The 23786-nt window shown below is 38.2% G+C and overlaps 2 protein-coding genes across 4 annotated transcripts; one reads left to right on the forward strand and one right to left on the reverse strand.

Moving 5' to 3' along the window:
- Nucleotides 1-165: 165 nt before the first annotated feature.
- Nucleotides 166-17842, reverse strand: si:dkeyp-115e12.6 (centromere protein F). Of its 2 annotated transcripts, none has more exons than XM_046849557.1 (17): nt 17672-17842; nt 16444-16684; nt 15097-15293; nt 14232-14335; nt 13957-13997; nt 13538-13820; nt 12750-12931; nt 11101-11226; nt 10187-10315; nt 8216-8338; nt 7659-7794; nt 4404-6823; nt 3793-4001; nt 3452-3578; nt 2469-3306; nt 2201-2342; nt 166-921 (listed from the first exon to the last, which is right to left on the reverse strand). In XM_046849557.1, the coding sequence occupies exons 2-16, from the start codon at nt 16603-16605 to the stop codon at nt 2212-2214; spliced, it is 5208 nt and encodes a 1735-aa protein (XP_046705513.1). In that variant the 5' UTR covers nt 16606-16684; nt 17672-17842; the 3' UTR covers nt 166-921; nt 2201-2211. The 2 variants fall into 2 exon arrangements, with proteins under 2 accessions (XP_046705513.1, XP_046705512.1); XM_046849556.1 differs by having other exon boundaries at nt 3452-3581.
- A 2948-nt stretch (nt 17843-20790) lies between these two features.
- On the forward strand, nt 20791-22750 carry zgc:162144 (RD3 domain-containing protein). 2 transcript variants are annotated; one of them, XM_046850282.1, is made up of 4 exons: nt 20791-21055; nt 21141-21184; nt 21264-21568; nt 21992-22750. In XM_046850282.1, exons 1-4 carry the CDS (start codon nt 21052-21054, stop codon nt 22350-22352), a joined length of 714 nt encoding a protein of 237 aa, XP_046706238.1. In that variant the 5' UTR covers nt 20791-21051; the 3' UTR covers nt 22353-22750. The 2 variants fall into 2 exon arrangements, with proteins under 2 accessions (XP_046706238.1, XP_046706237.1); XM_046850281.1 differs by having other exon boundaries at nt 20800-21184.
- Nucleotides 22751-23786: the final 1036 nt, after the last annotated feature.

Here is a 23786-nt window from a genome sequence, read left to right on the forward strand (position 1 = left end):
ATGTGAGCACAAAGGATCTAAATCCAGATCCCAAAAAAGCAGTGTTCCATTTAATTCCTTTCTTTACCATCAGGTGACTTTTTTTTTCTTCAAATACAATTAACTTAAACAAGAAGTATGAGAAGTGATTGGAACATGAATAAAGAAAATACATAAAACAAGTTCCACTTTTAAAGCCACATTTTTAATAGGATTGACCAAACAGGGGGAGAAACCCTAACTCAATACAAGTAACAAGTCCTTCAAAGACAAAGTTTACACATAAAGTCATATCCTTCAAAATATCCCAAGTAAACTCAACATAAAATTTTATATCATTCAGCATTGCTAATGCTCCTTGTTTACATGACAACTAAAACTCAAAATAGATATTACAAAAACTTAGGAAAATCATTTAAATATATTAATCTAATTAAAAAAAAGAGAAAAAAAGCCAGAAAATCTTTCTTATACGAAAGGAAATTAAATCTCTAGTTGAACTAAGATCAACCAAGCACTGAATAGTGAGTGTGTGCACACACACTTCACAGATCACCATACATGGAGCGGAAACAGACCCAGGTTGTTCTGAGTCATATACTTGGTACACAAACACGAGTGTGCGCACACACACAGCTCCAACCTCTACCGTACCACAATTATAATCAATCTATAACAGTGCAAAAAAAAAAAAAAAAAAAAAAAAAAAAAAAAGGGGGAAAAATATGAAAAAGAATATTCAAGTGTTTCAAAATGAAAGCTAGCAGGCTCATCTGTAAACATATCTGCTTCAAAGGACATGCTTTTCAGATAAGGGATGTAAACACAATCTAGGAGAACTTGATTGTCCTTTAAAAGACTGTGAAATCGGCAGAAATGACTATGAAAATCCCTTTGAAGAGCAGAGGCCATTAATGGCAGCTTCAAATCTTTCATGCAATCCTGCAAAAAGACAAGAACAACAAAGGTGAAGACATCCATTTAAAAATCAGGCAAATTAAATGAAACCAAATAAGAGCAGGCAAATACAATAGAGCAGCATATACACAAAAAATAGGTGGGGTCTACAATTAAAACAGGCCAGGTACCAAGGACAAGCAGATATGTTTTTGTCATTTCTAATTTCCCAGCAGAAAAGTGGCTCATTCGGCTGTGCATGTTGAGGTCGCTGGCTCTCTTTTGTTATACATGTACTCACATCCCTTTCATATAAACGGGTAAGTGCCTGTTCATTAACTACTCAGGGCAGCAATCATGTAGAAGCAGTACATAAATTTATGCAGACACCATGCCAAGAACTTCACTTAATGCTCATATCAAACATCAAAGTGGAAAAAAATTTGATTTCAGTGGCTCTGACAAATGATATGAAGTGGCCAGTTTGGTGGTTTTGAGTATTTCAGAAACTACACTTTTCACAAAGTTAGTGGTGCCTGCACAAAAGTCAGAGGAGAATGGCCAGACTGGTTCAAATTGACAATCATGTTTTTCTTCTTTCGGCTGCTCCCATTAGGGACCGCCACAGCAGATCATCAGCCTCCATACCACCCTGTGCTCTACGTCTGCTTCTTTAAAACAAACCACCTGCATGTCATCCCTCATTGGCCTTTCTTTTTTTTTTCCTGCCCGATGGCTTAATCATCAGCATTCTTTTACTGAAAGGTGAGTTGGATGAGCCCATGACTACTGAGATCATATTTCTTCCCATTTGATGTGCATGTTGCCTAAAGCTTGTGATCTGCATCTGCATGATCTTATGCATTACACTGCTGCCACATGAGTGGCTTGATCAGATGCATGGATTGCCAGAGAGTATGCATATGTACAGTATTGTTGAAAATAATAGCAGTACAATGTGACTAACCAGAATAATCCAGGTTTTTAGAATTTTTTTATTGCTATGTGGCAAACAAGTTACCAGTAGGTGCAGTAGATTCTCAGAAAACAAACAAGACCCAGCATTCATGATATGCATGCTCGTAAGGCTGTGCAATTGGGCAATTAGTTGAAAGGGGTGTGTTCAAAAAAATAGCAGTGTATGCTGCTGACTGTACAAAAATATACTAAAAACCTGGATTATTCTGGTTAGTCACATTGTACTGCTATTATTTTGAACAATACTGTATGTACTCACAAATATAAAGTTATCTGCTTGCTAATGTTAAACTGTAATCTCACTTCAGACCTGCAACGCTGTGAAAAGTGCATACAGTGTGATTACCTATGAAATAGCTATGGGTCAATTTCTTCCTCAGCCTCTGTTAGTGAAGACTCTCTGAGTGAGATGGGTAAAGCATCTGTGCCCAAAAGTCCCCTACGTAAGACATATGGACAAGCAGGACCACTGGGAATATCAGCAAAACCTGAAGAAATAAATAGAAATGTGCTCATCATCTAAATCGTCAAATACCAGATAGGCTGGATGGCAGAAACTGTTAAAAGTTAATAGTGCTAAAATAGATGATTAACAGAACACAGCAAGCACACACCTTTCATGACAACCTCAGGCAGGCCATAAGGTTCATACTCGGTGTCATCATATGCTGCAGACATGCGGCCACGGCCACGCCTAATTCGTTCGGCCAGGTGAGCTGGATTAGCTGGAATTGGAAATGAGCCGGAAAACAGGAGCTTTTCTGTCTCTGATGCAAGGGCAGAAGAGAGAGCCTGCGATTCCGTGCACTTATCCTCCTGTTTCTCACTCTGCGTAGTCTGGGTGCTGACATGGAGGACAAGTAGGCTCTGATGGCGGCTTCCAAAGTCCTTCACATCTTCCCTGTTGCACTCTATTGTCTGAGTGCACACACTCTTAACTTCTTTAATACCTGCATTGTCAATACCACCCGTGATCCAAGCGAATTCTGATATTTGTTGCTGGTCTACAGCATTATCCTCTCTTCGGACAGAATTTGACGTCTGACTTTCTGGAGCCGAAGAGTGTTTATTTTCTCGCATGGTCACATTTCTAGGAAATTTCCCACTTAGCATGGCAGTTACAACCTCATCATAATTCAGATTAGAATCTTTCCCATCCACCGTTTCTATATTAAGCTTGAGATCTGTTATTTCGGTCAATAATCCAGTTCCCATTAAACCATCCTCTCGGCTTTCTGGTGTGAAAGCGATTTCATATGGCGAGCCTGTAGGTTGCCAATCCTCGTCTGGTCCCGTTTGTTCAATTTGATGAGCTAAATCATGCCGGGAAACAGATTTTTCCATTTCAGAAGACACGTCTGGAGATGCATTCTTGCATTTCACAGGTTTGATCTCCATTTTAAGGCGATTAGTTACATCATTTATTGCACTGTCATCATCAGCAACTAGCACCTGTGGAGACAGAAAATGAACTAAATAATGCAAAAGCAACAATCCACTCTGGAAAAAACGAACACTTTAATCTACATACTACGGCGACAATTTAGAACACATCAATATAATAAGAAGATAAATAAGCCTTTGTTATCATATTTACCATTGCTTTAAGTTTTGATGGCAAGTCCTCTGGGCTTTTTTCTGAAGTCTCATGATCTTTTTGATGGTCTGCAGTGCTAGGTTCAATATAGCTTATTGGCTGGGAAAGACCTTCATGCTGAACTATGCTACTGGAACAAAAGCTCAAATTATTGTGGAGTCAGATACATTATGCGCACCTACAGTAGAACATAAGATTTACAGGCACCATACAGGTTGTTTTAGGTACCCTTACACTTATGTATTATATACATTTATTGTATAAGTATTTATAAATATGCCATATGTCTCACTATTACTGTGTGCATATGTATAACAAATGCCAGTCCAAACCATGAGTACCTGCTCAGTTTCATGTCGGAGTGTAGTTTAGTGGCGTTGCATGAGAGGACAAGCTGTTCCTCACGAACTACAACTATGGGGCTCCCGCTGTTTTTCTGATCCAGTGAATCCTCAGAGGCCATGGCAGACACTCTCCAAAGCTGCAGCTGTTCAGCTTGGTCTCTGTTCTTCTTAGAAAGGTGCCGAAGTTCACTCTGCAGGACCTGAAGCTGAGAAAAATGTTTAAAAAAAAAAAGACCATTTAAAAAACAAAAACAAAAAAAAAATACATGACTGCAATTGCTCTTTGACATTTTTATATCAAATATGGATTGAAATTTTCATAGTGTGATAACTTGGTCTAAAAATATTAGCATCGGTGTAACCAGCTGTGCACAGCAAAGTCTTAAACTGCACGCATATGTGTATTACAGTTATTATTATTATTGTTTTTCATAGGTACATTTTCTATAAAGTTTTTCTACAGTTGAGTAGAAACCAGCTGAACTACAAGCGATTTTAAAAAACCTGCCAGGTCTCTGCCTCCCGAGTGTGATATATTAAAAAACACATTTTTGAGAAAAAATAAATGGGTTAAAAAATAAACCAACCAAAAAATTTAAAATAAATACCTGACAATGAAGAGAGTGAACTTGTGCTGAAGTCTCATTTCCAGTCTCTTGTCCACATTTTTGACATCTGTCTTCAAAACTACCACCAATTACATCGTCCTCTTCCCGATTTGACACAGTAACACACTCTTCTGTGTTTGTCAAATGATTTGACTCGTCTTGTTTTAAAAATGTTTCTGTCCAACATGGTTCGTGATCAATTAGATTCAGTTTTAATTTCAGTTGTTCATGCTCTTCCTTGAGGGACAAGAAATCCTGCCTAGAAACTTCCTGCAGCTGCAAAGTCAGTTGGGAATGTTTGGACTTTAATTTATACAGCTCCTTCTGTGCTTCATGCAATTTGTTTATTACTATCTTCAGTGTGCCCGTTTTGTCTGTGGAATGAAGCTTTTCTGGTAATTCTATGTTTTCAGTGAAACCAAATAAAACAGAACTCTGTGCATTCTCTGTATTAGTTTCAGTCACTTGACCATTGTCCTGCTGAGCAGTAGTTTGTAGTTCTAATAATTTCTCTTCAGTAGTGTTTTTAGTATACTGCTCAGAATCTCTTTCCTCAACATCTGTAGATGTTAAGGTCACATGGCTTATATTTGTCTTATCTAAAGGAGCATCTGAAGGAACATTCTCCATCCATCCAGGTCGATCTCCAACTTCTACATTTGTAAAGGACTGCTTATCGGTCTGTAGTGGTTTGTTTTCCACAGTGTCAAGAGATTCTTGTTCAGCCACTTCGTAGGTATTTAAAGTATCGGTGCTATTAGCTAAATCACAAGATGGCTCTGCAGAAACCTCAGCAGAATTCTCAGCACTTGAGGTCATGCTGGTGACCAACTCAGTCATTTGTTTATCTGCCTTGAGTGAGGCAAGCTCTATTTGACAGCTCTGTAGTTCCTCTCCTTGCCTCTGGAGAGCACCATCTCTTTGTTGTAGCTCCTTTAAAAGGCCCTCAATGTGTTTGCTCTGATTATCAAATGCTAGTGTTAGTTGCTGGGTCTGACTAGTTACCTGGTTCTGAAGAGCCTCCAACTTTTTTTGGAATTTTTTTGCTCTTTCTGTTTCTCTGTCTCTTTGTACTCGCATACGTTCCACCTCCAAGACCAAAACAGTAGTGTCATCCAAGCTGCCACCTTCAGTGGTCTTTGTGTGATCCTCCAGATTTCCTGTGGAAGTGGTGTCCTGTTCTGTTGTCCAAGTTTCCTTAGAAAAAATAGTGTTTTGAAGGTTCACTGATTCACAGAAGTAAATGTTAGCATTTAGAGAAGATGTAAACTCATTTTCTAATGCTGTAACATCATTTGCGATGTTTGGTTGGTTTCCAAGCTGCAGATAGGTGAAAGGCATGTTAGTGTTTACATTCTTGTCCTCCACTGTGGCAGAACTTTGCAGCCGGTCCAACTCTGCTTGAAGTTCTGCAATCTTTAGTCCTTCCACTTCACAAGTTTTACGTAGTTTATTCTCCATCTCTCGCTCCCTCTCTCTCTCCTCACGTTCCTGCAAAAGTTCAGACTGAAGCACATCAAGTTCCTTGCGCATTTCCTCTTGCTCTTTTTTAAGATGTTCCTCCCTTCTTTCCATCTGTGCCAAGGCTTCTTTTAGTTTGATGGTCTCCTCTTTGGTTTCTTCCTCTTCTCTCTTAATTTCCTCCTTTCTTTTTTCAGCCTCTGTCTCTAAATTAGTTACCACTTCCCTCAGTTGTGCACTCTCTTTCCTCTCTTGTTCCAGCTGTGCTTCTAGTTTGCTTCCTTTGTCTTTAAGCTCCTGGGCCTTTGTGCGATGCTGCTCTACTTGGCTCGAGTGCTTTTTGCTAAGTTGCTTCAATTTGGTCTTAGCCTCAGCTTCCGCTCGTCTTTGAGCCTCAAGGTCATCGAGGCGTTGATCTAACTCCCGCTTAATGTCCCTGAGCTCATCCCGAAGAACTGAATTCTCTTTCTTTAACTCCATGATAGAAGAGGAGTCTTTTTTTTGTCCCTGATTTGAGGAGCTTGGCTTTTGAATTCCTGAATCACAACGGCCATCATCTTTAAACACACGCTCACTGATTGAATCAGACATGCATGAGTCTGTGTCTGTATCTTCAATCCCTGTGTCTTGCTCAGTAATAGAGCTCTCCATATCTGCCTCACTAGAGCGTTCTGCTCCACACAGATTCCCTTCTTGTACATTGATGCTTAATGGTGGAGAGTCTTCAGAACCAAAGGTGCCGATTTGCTCAGAGTCAATCCCCTCACCAGGTTCTCTCTCTGAAGGGTAGGCTACGGGCCCCAGCCTGCCTGATATTTTTGGTCTCTCAGTTTTTAACATTTTCTTTCTTTGGGACAACTGCTGGTGAGGTGGAGGGTAACTGGAATAAGTGGATGGAACAGGGCTAAAACCATCTCCAGCAACTGGACAAGAGACTACTGGTGGAGCTGCAAGTTTGGCTAAATGGGAGAGACACCAAGAAATAAAATCAACTTAATATGCATGCAATTGTTTACTGTATATGTAATATATATATTACACACACACACACACACACACACACACACACACACACACACACACACACACACACACACACACACACACACACACACACACACACACACACACACACACACACACACAACTAATTTCATGGTTACCAATAAAACACTTCAGTAGGAACACGAATAATAATACTATTTTTTCTTTGCATGCATTCATGGACCATTGAGATTCCAGTCCATGTCGACATGATTGCAACCTGTGGAATTTTCAGGTGTACGTTCGTGCTGTGAATTACCCTTTCTATCACATCCAAAATGTGTCCTATTGAATTCAGATTCAGTGATTGGCAAGGCCACTGAAGAACACTGAACTCGTTAAGGTTATGAATAACTTTTGTGACATGGTGCAATATCCTGCTGAGTAAATTGTGGCCCTGACTGAGGCACAGGGTCAGCAACAATACTTAAACATACTGTAGCATTCAAGTGGTAAGTGAAAATTTCAGAACAGACCCCAAAAAAGAGTTTCTGAATCCGAGCCTGGATTGTTTGTTAACACAAGGCAGGATGGGTCCATGTATTCTTTTTCTTGTGGTCAAATTCTGACCCTGCTTTTATCTGTCTAGGTTTGATGAACCTGTGACCACTGCAGCCTCAGCTTTCTGTTCTTGGATGGCAAATCATTTACTGGAAACAAGGTGTAGAAGTGTTTCTAAAAAGGTCCTCGGTCTGTGTATTTGTCACCTGTATTTGTCACCAACAGGAAAATTCCACTCTTGCTCCTTACCCTGCAGCTCTTTAATTAGTTTCAGTGCTTCAGCCAACTCCTCATTAAGTCTTTTGACCTCTGCTTCTAGGCTTTTCTCTCTCTTCTTTAACTGCTCCAGTGATATACGCAGTCCCTCGTTTTCCTTCAGTGACTCCTACAGGCCAAAATGTGAGGTGAATTTGGGCAGAGCAACAAGACAGTTTTAGCATTGTTGACAGATGGTTAATGTTTATTGTCATGCATTCTCTGGGGGCAATTAATATTTAATCAGACTGCATTCAACATATGTACTATAATATTTGCAAAGAGGTCAGGACTGGCATTGGCAAAAAAAGCAGTCAAATGACTGAAAGGATGAAAAAATGTTTAAACCTGAATCATAATTTAATAAACTTTTACACTGTGGAATAACAAACAGAATCTGTGGGCTTGCTTTGGTAAATACAACCTCTAAATACAACAAATTACATACATTTTATATTTTATATATATATATATATATATATATATATATATATATATATATATATATATATATATATATATATATAAATATAAAATGATAATCTTCATACCGTGAGTTTTCCTTGCGTTTGAGCCTCCTGCTTTTGGCTCTCTGTTAGATCACTCTGTGTGCTTTTTAGGTTGCCCTGCACTCCCTCCAGATCCCTTTCTACAGCCTGCTTCTGCAAAACCAGCTAAACAGAAAGAAAGAGAGCAAGAAAATGTAAGTTTAAAACAAGACATTTAAAACACACAATCATTTGTAATCCAAATTACTTTAGTTTTGTGTCTGACCTATGCAACACTCATATATACCTACATGTGTTATCACTTGTACAAGAGAGCTATACTTTTGGAGGAGCACAACATGTATTCTACCTGAAATTACAGTTCCTTATGGTAAAAGTGCAAGTAATGTACTTTGAATTAAAATGAAAAGAAAACTGATGAAAGAAAAGATAGGATTCACAGAGAGACAAAAGGGAGGGGGAAAACAACTTTTCAATTATTCATGAATCCATTATCCTTTCTGCAACATAAACAAATTCACCTTGTAACCACAACAAATATGGTACAGCATGAGTAATGATCATGTCACACCATGCATTAGCAGTGATGATACCCAGATTATTAGTGCAGACCACACACACTAAAATTATTTAAGTTGAATGGAATAAAGATTAACGCAGTGAGATGGGGTAAAGCTCAGCCTCCTATAACAAGAAACCTGAAGCATGTTGTTTTTTCTAATACTACAGCATCTTTCGAAGAATATACATTTTTATTTATTTAACAGTGAAGCATCATCTGTCCTCAAGAGAACAAAGAAAAAAAAAAGCTAAGCACTGGAGACTCATAAAATGTTAAAAGGTTTCACTTTCAAAGTTAAAATTAGTTTTTTGTAAATATATTTTACATTTCACAAATTATTCAAAGCACCAACCAATTACTTATAATAGGAAATATATTAGAACTAGTAAGCAAATCACTCTAGTCTGGGTTGTGCTGATATACAAAAATTTATCAACAACCAGAATATGAAATGTCATTATATCAGACACTCACTTAAGCATACAAGGGCAAATAGTATCCCAAGATCAAGTACTGTGTACCTACTGGCAGTCAGCTATAAAATAAAGCTCTTGTGTATAATTGTAAAAGGAGAATGAACTTTGAAAAAGCTATATCAAGTTATGTAATATACTATATTTGGAACAGCTGACATAAGCAATAAAAAGGGAAGTTCCAGCATTTCCATAGACTATGACTAATAAACAGATGATATAAACGTGGATTACATTATATTAACAAATGCAGTTCTCTAAACAGTGGCTAATTTTTACATGTGTACACATGTTCGACAGATTAGATTAAATTCAGAATGTTTGCATTGGATAAGGTTCGGAAAAGACTAACTCGCTACATGTCAGTCAAGGATTTCCGGGAGTGTTGTTTTACTGCTAAGCAAATAAAGATGAATGCAACAACTAAACACACACATTATACACAGCTTCTTAGTTTGACACATAATAAGATGCTACTGACATTACAAGGTGAGAGACAGCTGGGCATGCAGTGTGCATATCTCTTGTGCTCCACTTACTGACCCCTTCAACAAGCCTACTATCATCCTTATTTTATTTAAATGAGAAACCACACAGAGTACAACACTGACCTTGACTCAAGTGCCTTCTGTCAAAAAGCCAAGAGGAAGAGAAGAAAAAGGAGAAAACGAAAGGTTGGGGGGGAGGGAAGAGCGTGAGAAAGTGAGATAGCAGCTGAAGTCAAAGAGGTGACATAAGTACATTGACCTGTGGAACACATTCTGTAACTCCCAGAAGAGAAAGAAAGATATGAAGACAGGAGAAAAAAAATAAAAAAGTAACACACTAACACACCAAATGAACATTCAACTTTCAAAGCTATTCTAATAGACACACAAAAAAAGAGAATTGTGATATTGGAAGTAATTATATATATATATATATATATATATATATATATATATATATATATATATATATATATATATAAATGCATACTTTATCATATTGTGACTGTAGTGTGTTGTGTTGTGTCCTGGCTTGCTGGATCTCTTGGTTGAGTCTGGTAGCCTCCTGCTGGTGCTGCTTCTCCATAGACTGCCTCTCCCTTTGCAGCTCTAAAAGCTCCTGCATAAACACAGAAGTTCACCATTCAAACATCTGCACATTTTCTGAAATTTTTCTTCAAATTTTTCTAAAGGTATTTATTTTCGAAATTGTTCAACAAATTGTACAATTAATTTAATCTTTATCAAATACTTCTAGATTAAAAAACACTTTTTCGTGGTTCTGCGTACTCAAATGTGTGTGTTAAAGCTATATTGTGTATGTTTCTATTTGTAAGAAAGATTGAGAGAGATAGATGCTTATGGTAATCAAACTGATACTTTCTTCACATAAACTTATAAAATAAGATCATTGTAGCATTGTGTTCAGCATTCCTAGTCTCATTCATATTGAGACTATTACCTTTCTAGACACAAAAATAATTAGGCCGATCTTCTCCATATGGCACTAATTGAATTTACTGCTCAGTTAAAAAAAGGTATTAAAAAAATTGTATGCCCATGTGTTGGGGTAAAATAAATAATTTAATCATTAGTTTGAACAGCTGTAGTTCCTGAAAGCACTCAGATGTAGCTAGTATTTGGTGCTAGCTTTTATTATACATAGTATAAAAACCTTTATTTCTTAGAGCCTGTAATTTTCTGTATGTGAAGCCATTGTCTGCCATTAACTTTTATATCCAACTTTTATGTTGAACTGACCGCTGGGTATAAAACTGGTAAAGGTTAACGAACAGGTAATCACCTAAGACTTGTAAAACAAGGCACATGCTATCATGCTTTACATTCTGCACCCAAGCTCTTTAAGGTAATGATTAATCAAGCCCCGTCCACAGGAGTACTTACTCTCTGGTGCTCTCTCTCCATCTCTTTCCTGCGCTGCTCGGCATTGCAGCGGCTAGTTTCTGCATTCTGCCTCTGACACTTCAGCTCCTCCTGTAAGTGCTTCACCCGCTGTTCGGCTGCCTGAGCCTACGTGCGCACACATGCACTTTTATTGTCTACATTCTGTATTACAACAAAAATGCGATCATATAAACAAAACAAGAAGGAACATATAGTAGTGTGCAAAAGTCATAGGACACCACCAGATTTGTTGTTTTAGCAAAGGTTAATTGATCATTCATATTTATTTGTCATTTCTTTATTATGGTACAAACAGAAAACAGAGGGAAATATTAAAGGTTGTCCCCTACTGCCTCTTTTATTTTCAGGTCTGGCCTCTGTGAAGGCAAGCCCATGTTTTATCAGATGGTTTTTTTCCCCCCTCCAAATATAATTTCAGTGCATTAGCAGTGTGCTTGCCATTGTTATCATGTAGTTATCCTGCTCTCAGCATCCATGATCCCATCAGTTCAGACAATATCACCAACTCCACTGCCAAAAACACAGCTCCAAACCACGACACACTAAAAACCATGTTTAACTGAAAGCCAAAAGCACTCATTCTGTTACCCGGCTCAAACTGTTCTTCTCACATATTAATAACACTTTGACCCAAAAATTTTTAACTTGGGAAAGTCACCCCATAACACACTTTCCCAGTGATCTTCATTTCATTCTTTGCGAGATTGAACATATCCTTCTGACATTAGAAGGGTCAACTTGCTATCTCTATGAGCTGTCCTTGATGTACTTCTTCCAGTCTCTCCAAATAGAAACTCAGATTTTAAATTCATATCATATTTTGAAGTTGTCTTGGTTCTTTGTTGTTCCTTACCTCCTTTGATTCTTCATAACAGCTTCATAACAGCTTCATAACAGAATATCATATCCTATCTTGGGTATCCAGTTTCCCATTGAGAGAGGTCAGTGATCTGATCCAAAATTATGATTTTCTTTTGTCTGTCAAATTGTGTGTTTTATACAAACCTGGTATAAGAGACCTTTCTCATAGCAGTCCTTTTGATATGAAACAGTAGGACGAATACAGGTGTTAGCAATGACATAATTCAGTTATTAATTAATTACTGTATTTTCTGGTTGTGTTCTACCAAAGAGACTGAGAAATAATTATGCATGGTCATTATACAATTGCTGAAACAACTCTAATGGTGGCCTAAGACTTTTACACAGTTCTTTATATGCTGTATATGTACATATAATTTTATTGTTAAGTATTGTAATATTTACAGTATATGTATGGTGGTCTGTGTGGAATAGACATTAAGGAACCAAAACAACCAAAAAGCTGTTTGGAGTTCCTGTTATGTTCCAAATGTTGTTGTTTCTTAATTTGTTTTGCAATTATGGGTTACAATATATATGCATTACAATGTATTAAACTGGTAAAGTTAAAAAACACTGCATGCCTCAGTGAAGTATTATAAAGCCTAATCTTAAAATAAAGACATTGGAATATCACAGACAAAGCTGTGTGATATAAATCATTAAAAGTTTGTAAGAAACGAGTTATTCGGTATTGTATAAGTATCTTAATATTGTTTAAGGTACTTCAAATCATATCCTGTTAGCCAGCTAACCAAGCTGCTCACCCTGTCCCCCTCCTGTGTGATGCGCGTTTGTGCACGAGCCAACTCATCTCTGGAGCGCGTCAGATTTTGCTCGTTCAAGTTGAACTCTTTCCTAACTTGAGCGAGGCAAGACTCGGACTCCCTGCAGCACTCTTTTTCCAGCTGCAACTCCTGCTGCAACCCAGAAATGCGTACACGCAGCCCTGAGAGCGAGAGAAACATGTATACACGTTTAGCCAATGACCAGTGCTTAAGTGACTTTGTATATACAGTACGTCGATACTGATTATTTTCACACAGCACATACATCCTGCATCTTAGGACAGAATGTAAAAATAGCTCAAAGAAAAGATTCATCAGGCATCTACTTCCTGCTTCCTTGACAGTGGAAGGAACCTCCAACTTTAATAATAATAATAAGGCTCAGAAGTCAAACACACCCTGCCATGGATCACTGACTATTAGAGTTAGTACAATGGCGAACCAAAACAAATAATTTTGGCTGAATCAACCTTTCATTAAGCTTCTGACCTATAACCTAGATGCAAATCATCTCTGCTTTTCTACTCAAAAATAAACCAACTAAAAAGCAGGCAATTAGTGTCAATATGTATCTGTAATGTATCACTATGCATCTAGGTTTTACAAAACACAGTCGTACACACATGCACAAAATCATATACATACATTAAATATATACAGTATATTTTATATCTCCAGGTATTGATGTTTGTGGCTAGAAAATACTTAAGTGTTTTTTAACATATTCAATTTCATGAACAATCTCTCACTATGGTGAAAACCCTTACCATCTATCTCCTTCCTCAGTGCTTCCTCAATTCCATCATCACGTGCACCAGCGTCCGTAATGACATCACTGATATTGAAGGAAGAGGTGTGGGTGGATGCTGCTTTGCCCCTGGGAGTGGACCTTGCATCATCCCGTTCCCACGGAAACATCGAGGATGGGGGACGAGTATCGGATTGGTTGATTTTGCGCCTAAGAGGCGGCGATCTGTGTGGTTGCTGAGGGAACGGAGATGAAACGGCACCCGCTGAGGACTTGGTGCTATCTCCAAACAGTAGCTGTTGCTAGAGAGGGACAGCAAAAAAAATGTTTGGACTCATTACCTATGCTCTGTTAGAATATTAAATCATCCAAAACAGAGTTCAAGTGACCAAAAAAACAGCGGGTAATCATTATGTGGTGGTGTTTGAGGAAACTCACTCGGGCTTTGCCTACATCCTCTCCTCTGAGACTGCTCCTACCTGAAAAATATTTAAATATAAAACATTGTATACCACACCATGAAGGGTTTGCAAACATTGGGGACATGGTACAGTGGGGAAATTACTGAGCAATGTTTTTCTTTTTCACTTGTGGTGGGGGCTTTCTAAATAATAAAGGCTAAAAAGAGAATAGACAGCCACAAATAAAGGGCCAAGAGGAAACGCAGGGAACAACAACAAAAGAGCACAAACAGGAGAGAAAGAGAAACGTACCGCTTTGGTCCCAGGGTGAGTTCATGTTCCAGCAGGGTGTGGAAAACAGCATGGAGTCTGCTAGGACAGTTCCTTTTTGCAGCTTTTCCAGTTCTGCCTCAAGCCTGAGATATGGAGAGAAAGTGGTCGACAAGAATATACTCAATTTTAATGAGCAAATTTCCAAATCTAATTTTATCATTTTCAATTCCAGTCCTTTAGCTCACAACATATAAACAAACCAAAAAAAAAAGGATGGCTATGCTAGTTCCAAAGTAGTGTGTAATCTCAAAACATTCCATGCTTTTTCATCACAATGAAGCATACTCATAAGCTGTTGTGGAAACTAGAGGTGGAGATTGCCATTTTTTGCCCTAAGAGCAAAGTATTCATTTTTATGACCACCTTAAAATGTGAACAGTGCAAAGTATTTCAAAATATTGTAAAATAAATAAATAAATAAATAAATAAATAGGAACAAAACTCAAAACACAGCAAAACACACCAAAAGTCTAGAAAATAGGCCAAACAAAAACTACCTCTATTTCTTATCTTTTGTCTATTTGCTATCGTGCGTACTTGTGCTGTATATACAGTAGCTGCTATATAAGTTAACTTTGGGTTAGAATCTGACATCTGATTATGTAATTGTTGAATTTTTTTTAAGATAGTAGGAACATGGGCCAGTTCACTGGTTTCCTGCAACAGCACAGACACGATGTCACTGGAATTAAAATAACAAATAAGTTGTTTAGGTTTCCAGCCAACCCCCTAGCCTGTTGACACAGCTGCCACACTGAAGTATACGCTTGTGTTGTGCCTAGTACGCGGTGTATGCGTCATCTACATGGTCACCACTCGCGTGTGGTTATGCTAATTTACTCACCGTTTTACCTCCTGTGTAAGGTTCTGCACAAGTGTCCTTGTTGAGTCCAGCTGGCCCTCTAGAGTGCACACCTGAGCCACTTTGGCCTGTAGATCCTGGGTCAGGCGATCCCTGACCCGTGCCTCTCCCTGCGTCTGCTCTCGAACTCCCACCAGCTCCCTCTGAACCGCTCCCAGCTCCACACGAACCTCTTCATACTGAGACAGGCCCATAACAACAGACTCAGAGTATATCCATTTGTACAGTATAATTTATCAACATAGTCACATAAGGGTGCCGTTTATACTGTTTAAAGACAGCGTTCCAGCAAGCAGCTGCAATGTGACTCATTGCAAAGTCACTCTTATTTCTTGCATAATAGTGAAATAAAAAAAAAATAATGAAAAAAATCACAGGCCTTCTTCAGTCTTCTTACACAACTGAAAGAAAAAAAAAAGTTAATACCTCTGGATTAAGAAGCACAACAGATTTTGCTTCATCTATAATTGCACCTAATCAAACACTTGCTTATGTGTTACTGAAAGACTCAAACTCATTCAGAGGTGTGGTCAAAATATATTTTGTAATGTTTAGGCAGGTTTCATTACATTCTGGCAGCTATAAACCCAAGCTATGTAAATAGGAAACATTAACAATGTGGTACACCGATACCCAAACCAAGCAGGACAAGGTGACATCTGTACATGCCTGTCAGTCATGTTTGTCCATCCCATTTGAGAGCTTTCCTCCAAAAATACCAGCATTCAACCTAGACAGTGTGCATGCAAGTGTTTGTGGAGCGTGACCTTACTGGAAACACTAAAGGGAGAGGCGGCATTTGTTCGGTTTTTGAAATTCAAAGCAGCAAGCTTCAACTAACCTTAAAAAAAAGAAAAAGTAAACAGCTTACAAAATGTGCCATAAACAATACAATGTTTCTTCTAACGGAAATCTTACGATTTTTTTAAACAACTCTTAGACATCAGTGTGTTGTAATGCTCAGTAAAGTTTTGTAACAAGAGCAAGACTGCAGGATAAGGCTTTCGTTTGACCTTGGCCAGCTTTTATTTTTTCATGCAAATAATTTCAAGAAAAACAGCTGTATGGGAGTATACCTGCTAGAACATACGTGATAGGAGAATGTGATAATAGGTCTTGCAGATGATCCACAACATTATTTTAAACATAAAAAGAATAACATGATGATCATTAAGAAATACAAACTTAAAACCGCTATGGTAGAAGGGCAATTAAACCATTTTAGAACTTGATGAAAAATCATTTCAGCATGTTGATCGTTAGTCCAAAAAGTGAAAAAATGATTGCAAAAATGCTTTATATCAATAGCCCTGAATCATGGAAACAGACCTTTTGCTTCTGTTTGTGTAGCGCTGCATCCGAGTTGTCCAGCTGGAGCTGTCTCTGCTGTCTCTCCCGGATCAGCTTCTCATTTTGTCCTTGAAGCTCCTGAACTTTCTTTAAGACCGGCCCGGGAAGCCCCGAGGTCCAGTCTTCTGCAGCCCAGCTCATTACAATGTGCACACGCAAATGCAGCAGGACTGCAATTGCTTTCTGAGATCAACTCAGATGCAGGCTGTCATTCGCAGGTCTTTAATTGAAAAGGAAAAAAGATCAGAAAGAAAGTGAGTGTGTAGGACACGTCAAAGAAAAGCTCCAAGCCTATAAATCAAGCAGGAGTGCAGTGAAAAACCTGTATGCTGCCTCAGGGAAATAATTCTGTCCCTACTTGCTACAAATTACACTAGCAGGCCTGGAGAGTGACTGACTAGATCTCAGTCTTATTAATTTAAGCTGGTTGAGCTGCATGTCTCAGTGTGTTTGTATTTTTGCTCAAGTCCTCATGGAAACCTACTCAAGGGAATCCTGCTGCCGAGACACAAACATGACACACCTTGTGTAACTGCCTATAAACAGCACAAAGATCACTAGAAAAATAAGGCACCAAATGGTTTTATTTGATCTGAATCCGGTGTCGGAAGAAGATTATTTCCCATTCAGCTTCCGAAAGTTGTTACACAAGTAGGAATGTGGAAAATCTGGTGCATAAATTCATCTTGATTTGAGACACAGAGATGAACAGACTCACTGGTCAACATTTGATCGTCGTGATTAGCAAAACAAAGCCAGGATGAACACATGGCTCAGATCAACACAATGCCCCCAAATAGCACAAGGGACCATCCTGAAACTGGCGTCGCAACATCGGGAACATGTGTATCAAGAAATCATGAGGTTTTTTTTGGTTTTTTTTGTTTTTTTTTATAAAGAAACGCAGCTGTATTTACGTGATTTCTATTCCCCGCGTCAGTGAACTAAACACTTCAGCTAACGAAGAAAGCAAACGACAAAACAGCAGCATGTCCCAGCTGATTTAATATAACAAATATTATAACAATTGTGTCAAATAACAAGACAAAAAGTGTCTGAATACATCCGCCTGGGAGCTGCACCTGGTGCTAAAGGCTTGCCAACTGACCGATGTAAACTAGTCAAAGCCCGAATAGACGTTACATTCGATTTTTGAAAGAACTGGCTGGTTAGCAAAGCTAGCCCAAATTATTTGGACATCACTTACCGCCTCTAAGACTTGTCAGTCCCCATAATCATCGTCTGACTTCGTACTGAACAGTGAATATGACTGTATGTGTTGGGTTTGAGTCAGAACCGGCGCAAGACCGACAGAGAGAAACGAACTGTACCCGAACAATACGCGCGCTCATCCGGGGCTCGAGCCGCGCTCCGTCAATTTCACACGAGGTGGAGTGCGTGACGTAGCAGAAAGGGGGGTGTGGGGTGGAGGGGGGGTTTGTGTGTGCAGCTTAGGTTTTGACCACAAGGAGGCAGAATGTAACTAGTCTGAGGGAAGGAAATGGTCTTTCACACCTGGTCAAAGCTTTAAATTGTCTGCTAGATATAGACTAGGCAGTAGTCCCAAAATTGCTAGCTAAAATAAGGGCTAAATATTACTTCCTTTTTCTATGAATTTCAACCAGATTTGAATGGCATTTTGAATTCTGATAACTCCAGTGGACTTGCATTTTAGATCTCTAGCTGGTTTAGTTGAAAACATTGCCCTAAATCCATCATCCACCCGAATCTCTGTCTCAGTAAGCTTTTAGGTTAACCCATTTTTCATCATCAAAACTAAATTTTGATGACAGAGTGTGTAAGCATTTTTCTCAGTTTTTATGATGATATAAAGGTTCAGGAGCATTGTAGATGACAAACAAAATTGATGACTTACAATCAAAAACTTGATCAAATTAGGAAAAAAGAACACAGTTAGCTTTTGTTTCTAAACATCTTTTGGCAGACTAAAGGTTTGTACAACTGTGTTTGTGAGAAGCCGAGTCATGGTTAGGATGTAAACTAAACCTCATATGGGATTGTGTGAGTGTGTATTTTCCTGAGAAAAATTATTATGAGAACTGTAGAACTATAGTCCACCTGTTTCTATATACTTGGTTTGTTGGCTTTCCTTTTAGTTCAGAAAAAGACACTGTATTGCTGACTAGATATTATTTGAGTGGTAGATGAACGAACGAACGAACGATCGATCGATCGATAGATAGATAGATAGATAGATAGATAGATAGATAGATAGATAGATAGATAGATAGATAGATAGATAGAGGTGCAGCTTAATAAATTAGAATATTGTAAAAAAGTTCTTTCATTTCAGTAATTCAACTCAAATTGTGAAACTTGTTTAATAAATAAAATCAGTGCACACAGACTGAAGTAGTTTAGGTTTTTGGCTTTATTAATTGTGATGATTTTGGCTCACATTTAACAAAAACCCACCAATTCAATATTTAAACAAATTAGAATACTTCATAAGACCAATAAAAAAATTTTAGTGAATTGTTAGCCTTCTGGAAAGTATGTACTTGGTAGGGGCTCCTTTTGCTTTAATTACTGCCCCGATTTAGCGTAGCATGGAGGTGATCAGTCTGTGGCACTGCTGAGGTGGTATGAAAGCCCAGGTTTCTTTGACAGTGGCCTTCAGCTTATCTGCATTTTTTGGTCTCTTGTTTCTTATTTTTCTCTTGGCAATACCCCATAGATTCTCTTTGGGGTTCAGGTCTGGTGAGTTTGCTGGCCAGTCAAGCACACCAACACCATGGTCATTTAACCAACTTTTGGTGCTTTTGGCAGTGTGGGCACGTGCCAAACCCTGCTGGAAAATTTTCTTGGTAAATGGGTGCAGTGACTTTGGTTTTCAAAAAACACAGTGAACAAACACCAGCAGATGACTTTGCACCCCAAATGATCATAGACTGTGGAAATTTAACACTGGACTTCAAGCAACTTGGTCTATGAGCTCCCCACCCTTCCTCCAGACTCTAGGACATTGATTTCCAAATGAAATACAAAACTTTCTCTCATCTGAAAAGAGGACTTTGGACCACTGGGCAACAGTCTAGTTCTTCTTCTCTTTAGCCCATGTAAGACACCTCTGACATTGTCTGTGGATCAGGAGTGGCTTAACAAGAGGTATACAACAACTATAGCCAAATTCCTTGACATGTCTGTGTGTGGGTAATGCCTTGACCCCAGCCTCAGTGAATTGAATTGATTTTGCTTGACAAGCCTCTTTTTCTTCCACACTTTTTCCTTCGACTTAACCTACTGTTAACATGCTTGGATACAGCCCGCTTCTTCTTGTGAAGGGTGTCAATAATTGTCTGCATCAAAAATTCACGGATTTTCAGAACTCTTAGAACGTTAGAACTTAGAAGTTCCGAAAGACCACTGTATTCACATAGTGCTAGGAATTATTTTAGAAGCTCAAATCAAAATTTTTTGTTGAAAGTCAACCAAACAATCATTTATTTAGCAGTAGTAGAAACATTGAGGAATGCTTAAAGGACAGTAAAAATACAACTTGATATCTACATCACATAACTTCACTTTGTTAGTAACATTTTTATATTCACATTTATCATGCAGTCATCTAATTGACAATCATAGATTAGAGGATTAGATTATATTATTAGAATAGAAGATTATTGTATTTCAAATAATCACTCCTATCAACCATGAGCAGAAAAGCACCTCAGCATACATGATAAGTTAACCCTCTAAGTTTTTTTAAGCACTTGAACAATTTTTACATACTTTGCACTTGTACTTTTTGTAAATTACAGATAAATAAAGACATTCCCTTTCTTACTAGACATGAACTAAAATAAAAATAAATGGTGTATCCTATATTGTAAGAAGTTTTGTTATACAAAGAAATATACCCAAATATGCTACATAGCTTTGATAGCTAAATGTGGCTGTATTAGAATTTTGAAAAAAAAAAGGCGCTACATACTAGGCTTTAATTGATATTGGCAATAGAAACATGTGCTTCCTGACACGTGTGGCACATAATCCTAGTTAATACAAACTAAAAATAAAGCCGTGTTAATGCTGAGCTGAGTGGAAACCCTTGTAGTATTCATAGTACTTTCATAGTCTGTCAGATATAACTGAATACCAGGCAAAGACAACAGGGCACAGAGAAGTATGCTCAGTTTATGTAATATTGTGCCGAGTATTCCATAAGTAACAAATGTTTCAGTTACTATTTTATTTCATATAAAAATATTCACACTGGCCCTTTGGCTCTAAATTTGTTTAATTATTTAACAAAAATGTTTTTTATGAAACAATATTTCAAATTTTACTTCACACCACAGATGTATACAAGATGAGACAATTTGGCACCATTGTGATAATGATACAATGTGAACAATACATTTCACACATTTTAAATGCTCCTATTAATCAGGGTTTTATGTTTATTATATCTGCAATCATACAAACACGTACACACGTACACACATACACCCAGATTGGCTTATCGGGTTGGTAAGACACGTCAGTCACTATTTCTACGGGATTAATCTCTTATGCAAAGTGATTATCATATATACTAGGGAGACTGGGTTGCTGCAGGAACGTATGGGTGTGCAATAAAACTTGGATAAATATTTACATAATCTGCAACACTTTTTTTATGTTACCTGACAATGTGTATGTGCCCCTGACAGGAGTCAATCTACTATTGTGGAGTAGAAAAACAACCATCAGAAAAGTAAGGACTAACATGCAATAACTAGTATTTATGACTGGAACGAAAGGAAAGGCTCTTCCTCTCTCTCCTTCTCTTTCAGATGTTCCCCTGGTCTGCTATGTTCTCACTGGAGCCAAAGGTGCCTGGCCAGCGCACTCCAGAAGAACTGGTCACTAACACCCTGATGATGGAGCTGGGTGCTATGGTGAAGCGTACTGAACGTATCTGTTTGGAGAGGGCCACAGAGGTGCGTCGCCGGCGCAGCTCTTCATCCTCACCAGATTACAGCTGGCTGGCCGGGCCTCAACCCCATGTACCCTATGAGCTTACACCTAGAGACGTGCTTGACTTGCAGGAGCTCTGTGGACGGATCCCACCTTCACAGTGTGGACCAGTCATTGTCAGGTAAGGAGAATCATTAACCTTACATCATTTGGTAGGTTGTAAATAGAAAAGTGACACTAATAGAGAACAGAATTAGAAAACTGTACTGCAGCACTGTTGTTGTGTAAACAGCCAGGAAAGCTGTCCAGTCCAGGAGGGTTTAGTAGTCCACAGTTTGGACTGTCTATCTTTATAAGATACTCAGAAATGTAGGTTATGCATTGCTTGCATCTCAGTCAGATTAGACGTTGAATATCATAATGCGATCTTGTTTGATTGTATTCAATTGTTTACAGTTCATATGTTAAATGTATGGTTATGTATGTAATTATAATTAAATTATATAAAAAAATATGTAAATATGCTCTGGGGTCTTCTGCACTACAACTAGTTTTGGTTGTATTGTTTAGTGTTGTAGTCTTATTCCTGTTGTACAATCCTCAGGTTTCGTAATCTTGTCTCTGAAATTGAACCAGAAGTGCATGAAGTCCCTCAGCTCTTTCGTTCGGTGCTGAGGTCCTCTCTGGATGAGGAGCAGGCCGATGAAGATCTACAGATGCGTACAGCCCGTTGGGAAAAGCGACGCAGTAAGAGTCTTTCATTTGTCACCTTCAGATCCAAGTTCCGCGCACTTAGCCGTGGAATGGGCAGTTTTAGCGGTTCTCGCGGCAACCTGCAGGAGGAAAGCTCATGGTCAGAGGAAGAGGAAGAAGCTGCAGAGCAGGCAACAGCAGTGGTCCCACGATCAAGAAGAGGGAGGAGCCACAGCATGCCAGAAATTATCCCTACAGAGGGGTCTGCTTAGAGCTGCAAAGTGTGGAGCAAGGGTATAGGGAACAGGGTCGTGTGAAGAAAAGAGGGAGAGATGGAGATCCAAGAGAGTAGCACCATGGTGCAAACCAAGTAAAATAATGTTATTCATGCATCTACGTCTACCAAAGATACAAAGTTTGAACACTCAGTCTAGTGACTTCTTTTTAAATGTTTTCAATATATGTTTATAAGTACTATACATCATTTTCAAAGTTTCACATGAATAAAACTGCTTATATCAGTGTACTTTAGAATTCTCAAAACTGATTGGTCGGATGCTGTCGATTAATTTTTTTATACCAGCAACTCTGAAAGTAGCAAGTGCTGCAAAAACAAATCACAGATTTATGCTAATGTAACCTGTAAAAATAAACAAATGGCGTAAAATAACCAGCTTCAGGCTACATCACAGAAATCTGTTTTTTTCTGACTTACGTTGTCTTCAGAATGCACAGCAAGTTTCTAATGTTAAACTACACATTCTCTACAAACAAAGAAAAATAATCCAGTTTTGAAGATTTGTTTTTAATATACATTTCCTTTTCCAGAAATCAGTTATGTTTGGTTTGTACTTGAGGCAAGTCATTAAGCTGAAAAAAGTGAGGAAACAAATATGATTTAAAAAAGTGCTCATTAAATAATATACATTGGGGCATGTAGTTTGAATTCTAATGAAAGCACTGAATGAGAACTTGAGTATTGAGACTTTGCATGTACTGAATTTTAATATCCATTTGCCCATTAGTTTTTAAAAGTGTACCGCAGAGTTTGTTCCTCTTAATAAAAACTTTTTTTTCTTGCAAACTCTGTATCCACCATAGTTTAACTTCACATTACTGTTTTAAAAGTCATGCTTTTGTTTTGGCTCACTTTATGATTAAATCACAAATTAATAACAGCGCACTAAAGCAGTCTTCATTTACACTATACTAGTGTAAAATCATGAGACACAAGTACCTAGTTTGCTATATGCTTTGGAAAATAAAAATTAAGAAAATAAGGAACTCTCAACAATTTACAGTAAAAAGCCATTACAAGGCCATTATTAGTTTTTTTTATCAAAGGACTAATTCTCCTTTATACAAACAGGAGATACAATGAAGCACATGTATGTTCAAATGTTTATCATAGGGAGACCTGTACAAGTGATCATATTAATTTATCGTAAAAGCGAGTCTTATACCTCATACATGTTATCACTGATTGCTGATAACACTGTCAGAAAAGAAAATCTAACAACCAGTTTGCAGAATCAAACCATTCAGAAAATTAGCCTTCTCCTTAAAATAAGTATGTTAAGTGAAGGCTCAATTGTGATAATGTATATGTCTTAAGGTAACAAAGAAAAAAGTTGAGAATGAATTCAGTCACCACTCCCTGAATAGGGCAGGATGTTTAAAACTGCCTTCATCATCATCTATGCAGC

Source organism: Silurus meridionalis, chromosome 5 (genome assembly GCF_014805685.1).
Source record: "Silurus meridionalis isolate SWU-2019-XX chromosome 5, ASM1480568v1, whole genome shotgun sequence".
In the NCBI taxonomy this organism is placed as follows: Eukaryota; Metazoa; Chordata; class Actinopteri; order Siluriformes; family Siluridae; genus Silurus; species Silurus meridionalis.

Coding starts and splice junctions, on each gene's coding strand:
- si:dkeyp-115e12.6 (XM_046849556.1), bottom strand. CDS start 16,605: ATGAGCTGGGCTGCAGAAGACTGGACCTCGGGGCTTCCCGGGCCGGTC. Junction 14,336..15,096: donor CTTACACAGGAGGTAAAACG/GTGAGTAAATTA, acceptor TCCATATCTCAG/GCTTGAGGCAGAACTGGAAA. Junction 3,582..3,792: donor TCCGACATGAAACTGAGCAG/GTACTCATGGTT, acceptor CTTTTGTTCCAG/TAGCATAGTTCAGCATGAAG.
- zgc:162144 (XM_046850281.1), top strand. CDS start 21,107: ATGTTACCTGACAATGTGTATGTGCCCCTGACAGGAGTCAATCTACTA. Junction 21,185..21,263: donor GAAAAACAACCATCAGAAAA/GTAAGGACTAAC, acceptor CTTCTCTTTCAG/ATGTTCCCCTGGTCTGCTAT. Junction 21,569..21,991: donor TGTGGACCAGTCATTGTCAG/GTAAGGAGAATC, acceptor TACAATCCTCAG/GTTTCGTAATCTTGTCTCTG.